Source organism: Notamacropus eugenii, chromosome 5 (assembly GCF_028372415.1).
Source record: "Notamacropus eugenii isolate mMacEug1 chromosome 5, mMacEug1.pri_v2, whole genome shotgun sequence".
NCBI classification, from domain to species: domain Eukaryota; kingdom Metazoa; phylum Chordata; class Mammalia; order Diprotodontia; family Macropodidae; genus Notamacropus; species Notamacropus eugenii.
The window spans coordinates 104,165,443-104,181,726 of NC_092876.1; the positions used below are offsets into that span (position 1 = coordinate 104,165,443).

Genomic DNA, 16,284 nt, shown 5'->3' on the forward strand with positions numbered 1-16,284 from the left:
CAAAGACCCTGTGTACCACGAACAAAGACAACAGAGTAGATGGAGTTGCACACTGTATTTACCCAACCTTATAATTTTTTTCTTATTGGAAACCCCTAGACTTCATCATGAAATCTCAGGGTTTTATGGAATACAGTTTGGGAAAAAACTGCATGAAGTCTAAAGCTGAAGTTCATGCACCTTCCAAACATCCAATCAGGAGTGTCAAGTAGCCTAGATCCTCACTCTCCATCCCTGTCTCATCCTTTCTGTTCTTATTGTTACTACTCTACTTTGCCCTTGTTAACTATATTAATCAATCAATAAGTATTTATTAAATGCCTATCATGTGCCAGGCAATAAGAATACAAAGAGAAAAGTGTTTTCTTGGAATTTACATTCTATCAGGGAGAAAAGATTTGTGTAAATAAGCATTATCTATCCATCTGTCTGTCTACCTACCCAATTTCCACAGAAATTCTGCCAAGCAGTACTTTTTTTCTCTGTCCTTCCATCTCCTCCCCTCCTTCCACCCCTGCACCCTGGCCCTTTCCACCTCATGATGTCGTTCCATATCCCTTTTAATCAATGAAAGAAGCAGCATATTTTAAATTACATTTCTAAACAGTAAAAAACAGGATGTATTCCAAAACAAATGTGAGAAATCCGTACACAGTGACTAGTTGCTAGTACTTATTTTTTAAGCAGATAAAGTGTTAAAAAAAACTTTTGAGAAAAACAACCTGAACAATGAAACTGCTTGCTGGAAAGAAGAAATTATACTCAGTTGCTGCAATGATTCAAATTCATTGTCATGGCTGCCAACCACTGATCCTGCTTGTGGAAGGAGATGGTGGGAGATGCTTGTAAGGCCCGTGTCTAAATGTAGTAGATTTCTTAGACTCTCAGAGCCGAAAGGGGCCTTGGAGACTAACCCTTACCTATAGAAGTGAAATGAGTGAACAAAGCCATACTTCTACTTAATGGCAGAAAATCTAGGTTTCCTCACTCCTGATTTACAAAATCTTTCTACTATATAACCAATATGAGTCAAAGAAGATTAGCCAATGGATGCCTGATTCCCAGGAGAGCCTCACACTTTATCTGGATAAGGAATAAGAAAAGCTGATGTTGCAGGGACTGGAGAAAAGCAAGCACGTTGATGCCAGTGATGGCAATGGAGTTGTAAATGGAAAGGAATTTAGAGTTATGCACAAAAAGTTACTAATAGCACATGCCCTTTGACCCAGCTATACCACTACTAGGCTTACATACGAGAGATTAATGAAAGAGAAGAAAGTCCTATTAAGTACAAAAATATTTACAGCTGTTCCCAAGCAAAAAACCTGGAAGCTAAGGGGGAATGGCTGACCAAACCGTAGAAAAGTGAATGTAATGGAATACTATCGTGCTACAAGAAAGGAGGAAAAAGATGATTTCTAAAAGATGTGGAAAGACTGATACAGAGTAAAAGGAGCAAAACCAGAAGAACAATTTCTAATATCAACCAATATTCTAAAAATGAACATTTCTGAAAGACTTAAGAACTTCAATGAACTAAATGACCAACTAGAATTCCAGGGGACTGATAAAGAAAAAAACTACCCATACCTAATGACAGAGAGATGATGGGCTAACAGGAAGCATAAGAAATGTATTTTTAGACTTTTTTAGACCAATGTAGGAATTTGTTTTGATTGACTTTGCTTATATGATACAGGAGTTCTGTGTTCCTATGTTTCTTCCACTCCCACTGAAAGGAAAAGGATGGGAGGGAGAAAAAACACCAGAAAGAAATGACAAACCACTCTCGTATCTTTGCTGAGAAAATCGCAAATGAGGTCATAGAGAGCCAGACACGACTGAATCAGGAAAATGCTATAGACACAGGGTGCTTAGGTTCCAGGAAGAATTTCACAAAATGTTTCAAAATACAAGAGTTCATAAGAAATGATGAAAGGCACAGATTCAGAGAAACCTGGTTAGACTTGTAGGAACTAATATCAGGAGGACAATTTAAATACTGTCCACAACACTGTAAGCAAAAACTACCTTGAAAGACTTAAGAACTCTGAATGCGGCCGTGACTAATCCCAACTTCAGACAACTGAGGGTGAAGTAGCGTTTCCAATTCTTGGTGGAGAGATAATAGTGCAGAAGTAGCTATACATTTCCAGACATGATCATTACAATATAAATTTGTTTTGTTTCACTATACGTTCACTAGAAGGGGGCGTGTGTGTGTGTGTGTGTGTGTGTGTGTAGAGTTGGGGGTGGGTGCGGTAACAGTGATACAAAAAAAAAAAAAAAAAATGCATAGGAGACCAGAAGCAGGTTTCACAGAGGGACAAAGATAAGTGAGGCAACAATGGTAAAATCACATTAAATTTAATGTACATTGTAAGGAACAAACTACATGGAACAGATTCGTGGTTTCAAGCATAATCCTCATTTTCTGGTATTGTCTGTATGATAATTTTCTACTTCATGATACATTTTTTTTTTTTCAAAAAATATCAAGGATTTCACTGTAGAACTTTGTCTTTCTTGTCACGCATTTTCGCCACATAATTAGCCCATCCCTCCTTTTTAAATAAGGCCAGGTATATTACACACATACTTAATTATTGTCTTTTATACCCCTCCTCAAATACAAATCATTACAGGTATTACACCCTTGCTTCCTTCGCCCACCATGTGTTCCTCCATTTTCTTTTGTCATCCATCCATCCATCCATCCACCTGTGTCTCTCTCTCACACACACACACACACACACACACACACACACACACACACACACACACACACACACACACACACACCTGTAAAGAAGATGTGATTTCACTGGTTTGGGGCTCTCTCCACTGACAGAGCTCAGCAACCACCTATAACTTCACAGATAAGCCTTAGAAAGTTGTCTCAGCTTCAGAGAGCTTAAGTGACCTGTCCACAGTCACCCAGCTAAAAAGTGTCAGAGATGGGGTTTGAACCTCGGTCTTCCTGACTCTGTCACTTCTGTCACCCGTCTGAGAATCTTCTTTGTTATTTTTACATATAACCAATATATGTCCATATAAATGTACTGCTTTGCAATAAACAGGAAGAGCAATAAGCATAGCTGTAATTGATACAGTGCTTGATGAGCTATCAGGTGCTTTACACATTTTACCCTGACACGTATGGAATATTAGTGTTTTTCACCTGTTTTACCAATGAAGAAACTGAGGCTCAGGGTAGTAAATCAGCCTGGCCAAGGAGAGATGGTTACTAGGTAGCAAAGACTCTAGACCCCAAAGATTGCACTTCTTCCAATCTTCCACTGCCAAAAGACCTAATTAAATTTGGGATTAATAGGAATATAGCGTTCATAACAAAGAAGTGCTTGTTCACTGCCCTCTGCACTGGCCAGATCATACTTGTACTATTGTGTCCAGTTCTGGGCCCCGTGTTTTAGGAAAGATAAAGCGAAATGTATTTAGAAGAAGGTGACCAGGAAGGTGAATAGCTGGGAAACCAAGTCATATGAAAAGCAGTAGAAATAATTAAGTGTTAAACCTAAGGGGGAAATGTGATCCCAGTCTTCAAATATTTGAAGATTTTCTGTGTGAAAGAAGTAGACATACTTTGACCTCAAAGGATAGAACTAGGACTGAAATATGGAAATCATGAGGATACAGATCTTGACTCAATATCAATAGGGAGCCTGCAGGATCAAATTAATAACTTCTCAACCACTGGAATTTTAAAAAAATGAAATTAATGTGTTGTCTGAGTGATTTTGTCAACACTGGATGGCTATTTCTTGAAGATTTTGTTCAAGTTTCATGGAATGAATGGACCACGTAACCTGCACAGTCTCTTCCAACTCGGTCAATCTCTGCCATTCACTGAACAAATCCTCTTTTTTTCCTTCTGTTTTCCTCTTTTTGCATGGTTACTCAGTTGAACGCTTGCTTCCCTCTGGAATGTCCTCTTCTCCATATCCCTGTCTACTGGAATACTTGACATTCAAGGTACAATTGAAGCTCCAATTTCTTCATGAAGACAGCCTTGATTCCCCATCCAAAAGTGAGTCTCCTACCTCTGAAGCCCTACTGCCCTTTGTTTACCTTATAGCTAGCTACTTGCTGAGTACCTCCACCTGAAATACTATGCTATCATTTTGGGGCAGCTAGGTGGTGCAGTGGATAGAGCACCAGTGCAGGAGTCGGGAGGACCTGAATTCAAATCTCACTTCAGACACTTGACACTCACTAGCCGTGTGACCTTGGGCAAGTCACTTAACCCCTACTGCCTCATCCTGGGTCATCTCCAGTCATCCTGATGAATATCTGATCACTGGATTCAGATGACTCTGGAGGAGAAGTGAGGCTGGTGACCTGCACAGCCCTCCCTCACTCAGAACAAAGTCAAGTGCAAGTCATGTCATCATTTCTCTGATGGCATGGTCTTCTTCAGCAGCAAAGGACGAATGCATACACATGCTATCATTTCCAATTCAACTCATCTCAGAGTGAATTCTTCATCTCAGCTGAAACCATGGCGTCACCATCTCCTAGGAACTTAAACGAGAAACTGCAATCAACTTTGAATCTCCTCTCACATTCACTCTATTCCCCACTCCCCCCCATCTAATCAGTAGCCATGTCCTGTCTATCCTACTTTTTAATAATCTCTCATGCATACCCTTTTTTCCACTCCACATACCTAGGTCTGATCTTTTTTCTACTTCTCCTCTAGACTACGGCAACACCCTCTTAACTGCTCTCCTTTCCCACAGATTCTGTTACAGGATTGCCAAAGTCATCTTTCTAAAATGTCTGATCATGTTCTCTGCCCCTCCCTTCCTTTTCCAAAAACTCTTCTGTGGTTCCCTGTTTATCAATCAAATACCGTTGCTTAGCCTGGCTCTCAAGGGTCCCCATCATCTGGTTCCGCCCTCTCTTTACAGACTTAGATGGCACCACTTTCCTTCATGTCTCTACGTTCTAGTCAATCTCTGACTACTTGTTGAAATCAAAATGACTCATCTGATTCCAGATTTAGTACTCATTCTACTCACTACACAATACAGTCCAAAAAAGCTAATGACATTTAGTGTTAAGTGAAATGTGCACAAAAAAGTTATTTCCCAATCTTGTCTATTCATTTGCACATGCTATCCGCCCCCCAGCCCTTTCTGCCAAAGGACTCCCTCCAAATCTCCTCTGGCTGAAAACTGATTCTTTTCAAAGTCCATATCAGGGGCTATACTTCCTCAATCAAGCTTTCCTTGATTCTGCCTGGCTACAAGTGATCCTCTCCTGATCAAATCTCTCCCATTGCTGCCCCTGCACCTGGCACAGTCTAAGTTCTACCACAGCTGTACGTGTGAACTAATCTTTAACTCCTTAATAGGGTATAAGCTTCTTGAAGGCAGGAGCTTTTTTTTCTATTTTTATCCCTAGCACCTAGCATAGTACCAAGATTGTAGTAGGCACTGAACAAATGTTTATTGAAATGATGAACATGTCAGAGGTGACTAAAATGTAAACAAGTAGGAGACAGCATCCTTAAAAGAGTCCTTGGTGTGACTGGTGGGATTTTAATTCAAGGCTGCTGAAGGGTCTGGTGGCAATACTGTGGGATTTCTATTCTCCAAACGATAAATGGTCAAAGGATTTGAACAGGCAGTTTTCAGATGAATAAATTAAAACTATCTATAGTCATATGAAAAAATGCTCTAAAAATGCTCTAGTGATTAGAAGAATGTAACTTAAAACAACTCTGAGGTATCACCTCATACCTATCAGATTGATTAACATGACAAAACAAGAAAATGATAAATGTTGGAGAAATGTGGGAAAATTGGAACACTAATGCATTGCTGGTGGAGTTGTGAACTGATCCAACCACTGTGGAGAGCAATTTGGAACTATGCCCAAAGAACTATAAAACTGTGCATACTCTATGACTGAGCAATACTGCTATTAGTTCCGTATCCCAAAAACATCATATAAAAGGGAAAATGACCCACAAGTACAAAAACATTTATAGCAGCTCTTTCTGTGGTGGCCAAGAATTGAAAACTGGAAATTCCCATCATTGAGGGAATGGCTGAACAAGTTATGGTATATGAATGTAATGGAATAACATTGTTCCATAAGTAATGGTAAGCAGGCAGATTTCAGAAGAACCTGGAAAATATCTGCATGAACTGATGCTGAGTGAAGTGAGCAGAACCAGGAGAACACTGCACATAGTAACAGCAACACTGTGCAATGACCAACTATAACAGATTTAGCTCTTCTCAGCAATGCAATGATCTAAGGTAATTCCAAAAGACTCATGAGGCAAAATGCTACCCACATCCAGAGAAAGAACTATGGAGTCTGAATGCAGATTGAAGCAGACTGTTTTCTTTTTTTCTCTTTCTCATGGCTTTTTCCTTTTGTTGTGATTCTTCTTCCACAACATGACTAATGTGGAAATATATTTATAAATAAGAATGAAGGAAAGGATGTGAATGTATGCTGTTAAAGGATCAATAGAAGGAACTGAGGATTTAGGTAAGATATATTTGTTGTTTTCAAGTATCTGAATGGCTGACATTTGGAAGAGGGATTAGACTTTCTTTACTTGAACACAGAAGGCTAAACTAGGAACAAAGGATGGAAATTTCAAACGCATAAATTTTGATTGTTGCAAAAAAAAAAAAAAAATACTGTGAGACTTCTCTGACTTTTCCATCATGCCCCAGGAAGCTCATTACTGGAATAACCTCATCATCCCACAAAATCCCATCAGCCTAGGTATTCTACTTCATCACTAACCTCTGCCTCTCTGATTGGATAGCAGGACCATGAACTCCAAACCTCCATTTAAGGAGTCTCTGCCCAGACATCTCATTTCTCACCTGGCTTCACTACTTTGGGACTTCTATCATTTTTCCAGGGGCAGCTAGGTGGTACAGTAGATAGAATGCCAAACCTAGAATCATGAAGATTCATCTTCCTGAGTTCAAATCTGGCTTCAGACACTTAATAGCCACGTGACTCTGGGCAAATCATTTCCTCATCTGTAAAATGAGCTGGAGAAGAAAATGACAAACCATCCCAGTATCTTTTGTTAAGAAAACCTCAAATGGGGTCACAGAGTCAGACGCAACTGAACAACGACAAACTGACTTTTCCAATGGTTACCTTCTCCCATTCTTGGGAGTTCCTTTTGTGTGTTGCTTTCTCCCATTATACTGTAAGCTCCCTAAAGTCAGGGATTGTCTTTTTGTTTTTGTATCTGGATCTCTGAAGCTTGCTTAGCACAGTGCTTGGCACAAAAAAGGCACAATAATTGTTCACTGATTGATTTGACTGAAATATACTCTTCCCTGTTTGGTAAAGTTCTGAATCTGTGACTCTGTCCTGATGACCTGCTTTTTATTCCGAAACAGGCAACAATTAGGATCTAAGAAACTGTCCGTAAGAATTTGGAAACATGCAGAAGAAAGTGATTAAAATGTCCATTCTCTTTGAATTGCTAGGCATGTGCCTCAGGGAAGACAGTGATAAAAAGCAATGCACCCATACACAAAAGAATATTTATAGCCAACAAGGAACTAGAATAGATGTTCATGCACTAGTGAATGGCTAAACAAGTTGTGGTAATATAAATGTAATGGAATATTACTGTGCTATAAGGAATGATGACTAAATATAATGAATATTGACAATAATGGGAGGACATAAACTGATGAAGACATGAACTGAAGTAAACAGAATCAGGAAAACAACAGACATGACCACAATAATCACACCTAGATGTTGTCAGATTATAATGACCAAGCTTCACCTCAAAGAAGAGATGAAAAGCTACCTCCCTTCTTTGTAGAGAAGAGGGGACTAGGAGTATGGAACACTGAATATAATAGCAAACTTCTTTTGATGTAAGTTAGTTTTAGTGAATTGGTTTTTCTTCCTCCTCTTCTGTTATAAAGGAAGGTTACACATTAAGAAGAAACTGCCTATAATGGAAAAGCTAGGTTGCATTTTTCATTATCAGGGTACTGGATATTTTCTCAATTGTGTGATTTATTTTAAGGAACTTAAACATAACCTCTGAAGTCTCATCCATAAGAAATGAAAATGTACTAAGGAAAAGCTTATAAAGTTTAATCATAACTGCTAAAATCTACACAGAGAACTATTTCCCGTATTTGTCTTAATATCAATTTACTAGGTAACATTCATTCAAAGAATCATAAGATTCAGAATATCTTTCCTGATCTCCTCTTTCAACAGACAGGACCAACAGGCCTAGAAATCTTACAGTTAAGATAATGGCAGAGCCAGGAAACCAGGTGCTCAGAGTCCAAATCCCATCCAGGTGCACCTTGTTTTATTGTGCTTCACAGATATTACAGTTTTAGTCTGAGGCAACTCTGTAGTGAGCAAGTCTATCAGTGTCATTTTTCCCACAACATGTACCCTCATCATGTCTCTGTCACATTTTGGTAATTCTCGTGATATTTCAAATTTTTTCATTATGATTATATCTGTTACAGTGACCTGTGATCTTTGGTATTACTATTGTGATTGCTTTGGGGTACCATGGACCACGCCCATATGAGACAATGAACTTAACTGATGAATGTTCTGTGTTCTGACTGCTCTACTGACTGACCATTCCTGTCTCTCTCCCTTTCCTTGGGCCTCCCATTTCCCTGAGACACAATAATACTGAAGAGTAATTAACAGAGTCCAGTTTGGCCAAACTCTGTTATGGGCACTTAGGATACAGGTATTAATTTTAGTCCAACTAATACCTGTATCCTTTCAAAGATGGAATTTACACATTAGCTCTCTTTCTATCCATGTTTTTCTTTCTTCCACTAAAGTCTTATGTCCACATTTCCTCATGGGGTGAAGGTAAGCCTTGTTTATTAAAGGATATACCTTTAGAATATAAGCTGATGCTGAAAAGGCTTCTAATACATACCTAGGGATAGACTGTATATCTGCTCCCTGAGGACCAGCCAAGCTCTGTTTGGAGAGATCCACCCGCCAGCAGAAAAGACTGGCCACCAGGACACTGATGCTTCTGATTACAGCAGTTCTTGAACACTACCAACAAAGGTGTAGAACGGTGGTGATTGGAGAGTCTCCCCCACACTGATGAAATCATGAGTTGGCTGGATTAGAGTCCATATATGAAATTACCCCCAATGCCTAGTTTCTGCTCCCATGGCCCCACTGAAGTTTTGTGCTTTAAGAGATGTTGAAATATAAAATCTAAAAGGGACCTAAAAAGTCATGTGGTCTAATGCAAAAACTGAAGGAGGGATGCCCTTCACAATGTTGCTAAGATGTCACTCTTCAGGCTTTGAATGACCTCCTACTCACCAAAGACTATTATGGAGAACTTACATAGGTCAGGCGATCACATGATGGTCAGAAGAAATGATATAAGGACACTCTCAAGAACTTTGGATTGGACTGCGCAACATGGGAGACACTGGCACAGGACTGCTCAGCATGGCATGCCCACATCAGAAAGGGTGCTGTGCTCTTCAAGCAAAGCAGAATTGAGACAGCACAAAGTACACGTAGGATGCACAAATTTGGAGTATCCACCCCAAATATTCACATGGACTATCTGTGCCCAACCTGTGGTAGAACATTCCAAGCTCATATTGGTCTGATCAGCCAGTCGGACACACTGAAATTTCACTTTATAATGGTGATGTCATTTTGGTCCTCTTTGAAGACGAAGGATAACAATCAACTCACCAAAGACAGGGGCTCTTTTTCAGCTCTCATTCTCCCTGATCGCTTTGCAACTTCAGATAAAAATGCCCATCTCCAATTCCTTCCATTTGTTTCACTTGGTTTCCATGACATTATACTATTCTGATCTTCTTCCTACTCCTCTATCACCACCATTAATTTTTCAGCAGGTTCTTTTTCCTATTGCCTATAAAGGTAGCCTCTTTTCAAAGGATCAGTTCTTGGTCCTCTGGCTCTTCACTCGCTACACAGTCTCTTCTAGAGACATCATCTACTAGTATGACTTCACTATTATTGCACATTTGGGCACTCATACACACACACACACATACCACCACTACCACCACCACCACCAGCAGCAGCTGGAAATTTCCACTTGCGGTTGTCTTGCTGTTACTTTAAACTCAACACATCTAAGACCAAATCCATAATTTTCTGCCCTCAAAATAGCTGGGTTTTTTTTATTATTAATGGTAAACACTGTTATCCTAATCATTCAGGCTCAAAATTTATTTTTTATTATTTCTTTATTACTGCCTATCCCACCAAGTTTGGAAGATTCTTTCATTCTAGTATTTCTTGCATGTATATCTAATCTATATCTAGTTCGATCTTCCTCTTTCCATTACAAATTCTGGCCCTCATCAAGCTATAACCAGGTAACAACAGCTTCAGATTATTGTCTTTCTTTTTGTCCCTCTCTTTCCAGTTCATTTACTCATTAGCTGTCAATTAATCACTGTAAAGCACTGGGTTAATGTCACTCCCCTTATTTAAATTTTTAGTAGCATCTCATAGCTCCCAGGATAAAAGGATAAAAAGTCCAAAAGTCCATTAGGAGGGAAGGAAACAAGCATTTATTAATGCCAATATTTATTATATTACTATGTGACAAATACTATGCTAAGCCCTGAGGATACAAATGCAATTTAAAAAGTCTGTTCTCAAGGAGCTTCCATTTTAATGGAGGAAGATAACACAAAAGGGCAGAGCTGAGAGACAGAGAGGGTATGGGGGTAGATGAAAGTGCTTGGGTGGGAGGAGGAGGATTCTGAAGTCTGGAAAATCAGCCAAGGACTTGAGAAGGAAAGAAGGCAAGCTAGCCTGTTCCTCCTTCACAAAATGGAGGTTCCAGAGGAGGACATGGGACTAATAAAGTATGAAGAATCCTCAGCTGGTACAATGGAGATAAATATCTACTAACTGACCTAGCTCACCAGATTATTATATCCAAAGAAGGTGCTATGCAAATCAAAAAATCTTGGATAAATATGGGCTGTCATCATTATTACCACCACTCATTAGACATTTAATCATGTACTGTTGTGTGACACCTCATGAATCTGATATTAATGTTTACTTCTCTCTAACTTTTCACGTGTTCCTGCTTTGTCTCCCCAATTAGTATATAAAACTTACAGATGGTGAAAACCAATTTCTGACAGTTATTACCATGAAAATGGTTTAGGGGTTACGATATAACTTGAAGCCTAACGGGGAGACAAGGTAAGAACATGTGAAAAGTTAAACAATTGCATAGGCTAAATAAATAGCTAACACAGAGAAGAAGCAACCTTCTTTTAATGCCCCCAAGAAACCTGAGATAGTGCCCTGCACTGAGTGGGGACTCAATAATATGTTAATCATTAGGCTGCCTCAGAGACATACTATAAACAGGAATTACTTTGACATGAAAATGAACTGTTGGAATCATTAGCTTTCAGTAGTAAAAGATTCTGAAAAGATTGCTGAATGTGAAATCAGCTAAAGATGAGATAAGCTGCCTGAAAAACTTGCTTCCCTTAGAAAAGTTACCCAATTCTGGAAAAGACTTTTGAGGAAGGACAAAGATCTGTTAGCAAATTCTGGCAGATCCAAACATATTCTTATGACAAATAACTTTCTAGCAATTACAAGCAAGAATATTAACACAAATGAATTAAATCCACATATACAGGAATCCTTATTTAAAATGGTTCAACTCTTCTTATCAAACCCTTCACTAGGGATGATAAAAAATAGTTTTGGCTTTTCATTTGTCTTTTTTCCTACTTTGAAGATCTGGCAGATATCCTCATCACCAGTGAAAAGGCCAAGAATGCAAAAATATTACAAAAACAGACAATCCTGGAAGTTTATAATAAGGCCCAGAATAATTTCAAGCTTAGCCTTACCAGAGTCTGAAAACTATCTAAAAAAGTGCTGCAGATATGAGATTAGAGACACTAACTCCTGAAGTTCTCTTGATCTATTCAAACACACACAGCTGTTCAAAGAGTAAAAAAAATAGTGAATTGAAACTGACGTCATGGAATCCTTTCCTTTGTTTAGAGGGAAGAATTGTTTTAATTTCTTTGTTTTAAATGAAATAAGGAGCACGGTTGTTTACTTCTACTACCTAGTTACCATATTTATGGAACAGAGTACAAATTCCCTTTAAAATTCCCTCCTGTTATACATCTCCCTAATAGCGCCCATCTCTTAGAAAGTTAAACTCCCAGAGAGCAGATGTTTCTATGCTTTCTAGAACCTGACACTGTAAGTGCCTATTAATTACTGAACGGCAACAAATTATGAAACTTAAGACAATGGGCCAGACCCCTAGTGTTTCTTTATTCATGTTATAATTACATAGTTGAGAAAAGGTGTGGTGATGTAAATTCTTCAGTAACACAAAGAAGATATTTTTAGGTGAAATTTTACTAAAGAAGCCAGTGTCCCAGACCTTCTTCAGAAGGGCCAGGAAGGAGACTTGGCACCAGACTCCTGTTTCCACTGCACTACAGAAAATGCCAACAAGCTACAAGGAAGGATGCAATCTATGTCTTGAGTCTTTTTACATACAACTCTACTTCATGTATTTTTGGGTCTAGCCTAGGGATGGGGAACCTGCAGTCTCGAGGCCACATGAGGCTTTCTAGGTCCTTGGGTGTGGCCTTTTGACTAAGCCCTAGTTTTAGAAAACAAATCCTTTTATTAAGGAGATATGTTCTGTGAAGTTTGGATTCAGTCAAAGGGCTTCACTTGAGGACATAGAGGGCCACATGTGGCCTTGAGGCTGCAGGTTCCCCACCTCTGGTCTAGACAAGCCAGCCTTTCTGGCTGTTCATGATACCAAGCCTTCCATCTCCCCTCTCTCATCAAGTATTTGTTATGTACACTTATATAGGTGCAAGTTTTCTCCCATGATAGAAAGTAAGCAGGTTGAGGGTTCGAATAGCTTTGTTTTTGTCTTTGTATCTCTGAGTACTTAGCAATGAACCTGGTACACAGTAGGAGCTTAATAAATACTTAATTGATTGATTAATCAGGATGATGGCTTTCAATTGGTGACTGATCTACCTGTCTTCAAGAATGACTAATGTATCAAAATCAATTGATTGAGGACTTGTTACAAATACAGCAACACATTAAGTGCCACTTTTTTAAAAAAGGAGTCTAGTATGTTTTCTTCCATTTTCACCTAATGTCTAAGAATCTCTCTCCACTAACAATTCTGCTGACTTTCCTTGTTTCCAAAGTTCATTTCATCAGCAATCTACGTCCTTCTATGTTGGCTTGAATCCATTGAAAGAATCCATCTATATATTTATATACACACACACAGCCCTTTCTTTGACAGTAATCACTATGAAAGTGTTTTAAAGACTACACAGTCTCATGTTGAACTTACTCCTTTTTTTATGCTTCCTTTTTACTAAGCATTTTTGTTCAAGAATCCAATTACTGTCCCTGTCTTTGGGGTGAAAAAATTGTGCTGCAGAGACTTGAAACAGACAAAGATTTGTGTCATCAATAGTTGAGCTTTGAAAATGTCTTAGTTACATAAGCTTCTTGAAGACAGACTGATGATCTTTACAACACCCAAAGAACCCATCCTACATAACTTCAAATATCTGTTGATTGCTGAGATATATCCTAGTGCATCAACAAAATCTAGAGAGTATTCCCTAAAGTGTCTTGCAATTGCATATTGTTCTGAGTATTGAATCAAATATTTGTATTACATATCCATATTTATGGCATATCTTTAACATAACTAGTCTGGAGTTCGCTACTTGGGACATTTTCACAGATGCATAAGATAAGCAACTTTTAAAAGAGTTTCCAAAAAACCTATAAACAATAAGCCAAGTATTCCTCCTGGATTGAGCTGACAGACCAAGTTTCTGTCATTTCTATGCAAACAGTTCTCTATTCACATGCCTTAGGGAGCTGAGAGGCAAAGAGGAGCAGAAAGAAGGAGGGAAAGGGGGAGAACCCAGAGTATCAAAGTCAAGATCAGACATGCAGATCTAAGGGAGAAATTTGCCTTACATGCAATTGCTGGTGGGGAGAAGCTTATGACACCATGATTAACGATCTGATCAAAGCTGCTAGGCTCACAGCTTGCTCTAACTAATACACAGATTCATGCAGTTCACTCATTTGCCTAATAATGCCCCTAATCCTAACTAGCATGTACATGGTGAGTAAGTCAAATTGAAACCTCGCCAGCATTTAAAGAAAGACTGATTACAACTCAGCCTACACACATAATACCCTTCTGAACTACAATTTGCTACACTGCAATTTCTACTTTCGTAAGCAGGAAAATTAATCTGTTAATTTGAAGGAAAAAAACCCTAATAAATAATTCCCAACACAATAAATATATATATAATATATACTTCACAGGAAGGGGAGTAGTGCAACTAGAAATCTTATTTATATGTACTTACTGAGATTGTACCATTGTCTAGACCTATCGACAGTCTTCTTGTTTCCGGGTTAAAAGACATGCATGAACATGGAGCTGAAAAAAATGAACATGGTGATGATGTTAACAAATCTATGAGTTTTATGGATTCTGGGGTACCTAACTAGCTAACCCTACAAGACGATTTTCTTTATAAAAAGGAAAAGAAAAAATTCGACATCTTTCTGAAGTACAACTCATTCAGTCCCCAGTCACAACAAAACAGAATCAACATCGGATATTCCTAGTTCCATTCTTTTACCCTTTTGGTGAACCTTTAAAGCCAATGTTTCTCAACCTGGGGAAGTTCCAAGGGATCTGGGAAACAAGAACATGGCTCTTTCTCTCTGCTTTCTCTCAGCAGTGTAAATAAACCCTGTCCTCTTCCTCTTCTTGTTAAATTCTGCTCGATAGGATTATGACCATCTTTTCAGCCCTCATTATATGCCCTTCTACCAGGAGCCCAGTTTACACAAATATAATCTATCCTGTCTGAAATGGAAAAAACAAAACAAAAAAGAGACAGAGAGATGTTCCTGTACTGCCATACCCTTAACAGTAAAGAAATCCAGACTTTTATATCTTTCCTATTCCACCTAACTGTTTTTTTCTGGAAATAAGAATGATTTGGAGCTGATGGGCTGAAAGCAGAATTCAGGGTAGTTTGCTGAATAAGTTTCAGATGAACATTGGAACAAAGGTTCCAATAACAGCAGCCAAGGCCCGAGGCCTTGCATGACTTAGACACCATTTAGTACAAACCATTCTGAAAACAGGGTCTATACCAGCGTCCATCATAGATGTGCCAGCTGGGTAAATCTGAATCTAATTATTCTTGCTGATAAAATGTGGGCAACGTAGCTACTGTTTGCTATGTAACTAAACTATCCCTACAACAAAACATGCATGTATGTATGCATGTATATATGCATGTATGTATCTACCTACCTACTTATATCTGCCTCTTAGGTTGCTGCAATTCTAATATCCCAAATATCTTCTAAGAACAATATAATTTAAAGAAAGCTCCATTATGTTCTCAGCACTCCAGGAGATAAGGTGGCAGCAGCAGCAGCAGCAATATCAAATAATACTTTTATTCCATTTCACCAAAGATTTACATAAGCTCTCAGAGTAAAATTTTGAGGAAGTCTAGACTGAAATCTGAATCTGATCTTTAGCCTTATTGCATTTTCAACAAATTACCTCAAGCAGATTTCTTTTTTTTTTTTTTTTGGAGGCATCTGGAGTTAAATGACTTGGCCAGGGTCATACAGCTAGTCAGAGTCTGAGGCTGGATTTGAACTCAGGTCCCTGAGCCACCTAGCTGCCCCAAAGGTTTTCATTTTAATCTACAAAGTGCTTCCAGTTCTTCTGAAAGTGTGACTTCATAAATACATAGTACTACAACAACATATTCTTTTCAAAGGCATGGTCAGTCAAGAAACAAGATCTTTTGATCATTTAATGTCTTTCTAGTTTTTTATCATCTAGTTACCAAATATATTGAAGCCTACAGAAACTAAATACAAAGAAAAAACAGCAATTACTTATATAAAATGTTAACTAGCAAATGCCACCAGAATAGTCAAGGCATCTTCTTATGAAGCAGTAAATTTTAACTGGATGACCAGAGGCAATATGCTGAAAAGTTGGAGCAACATTTCAGTGATGTCCACTGAGTGTCTCCCGTCCCCAGGTACAAGTCTCTACAACAACACTGAAGAAGGGGTCTCCTGGGTCCACAGTTCTGCACCCTAAAATAGCTCTGGGAGAGCCCTGAATCACGTTAGAGGTGGGGGAGT

The 16,284-nt window shown here is 38.7% G+C and overlaps 1 protein-coding gene across 6 annotated transcripts in view; it reads right to left on the reverse strand.

Annotated features, from left to right (window-relative positions):
- The window catches only part of WDFY2 (WD repeat and FYVE domain containing 2), a 159,550-nt gene that overhangs the window by 52,465 nt on the left and 90,801 nt on the right, over positions 1-16,284 (reverse strand). For 4 of the 6 annotated variants that reach the window (XM_072610478.1, XM_072610480.1, XM_072610481.1 and 1 more), the window contains one exon: positions 14,463-14,536. The exons of the other annotated variants lie outside the window; for them this stretch is intronic. In XM_072610478.1, the coding sequence (XP_072466579.1) occupies positions 14,463-14,536 (74 nt within the window). The remainder of the gene's footprint in view (positions 1-14,462; positions 14,537-16,284) is intronic. 6 annotated transcript variants of the gene reach the window in all.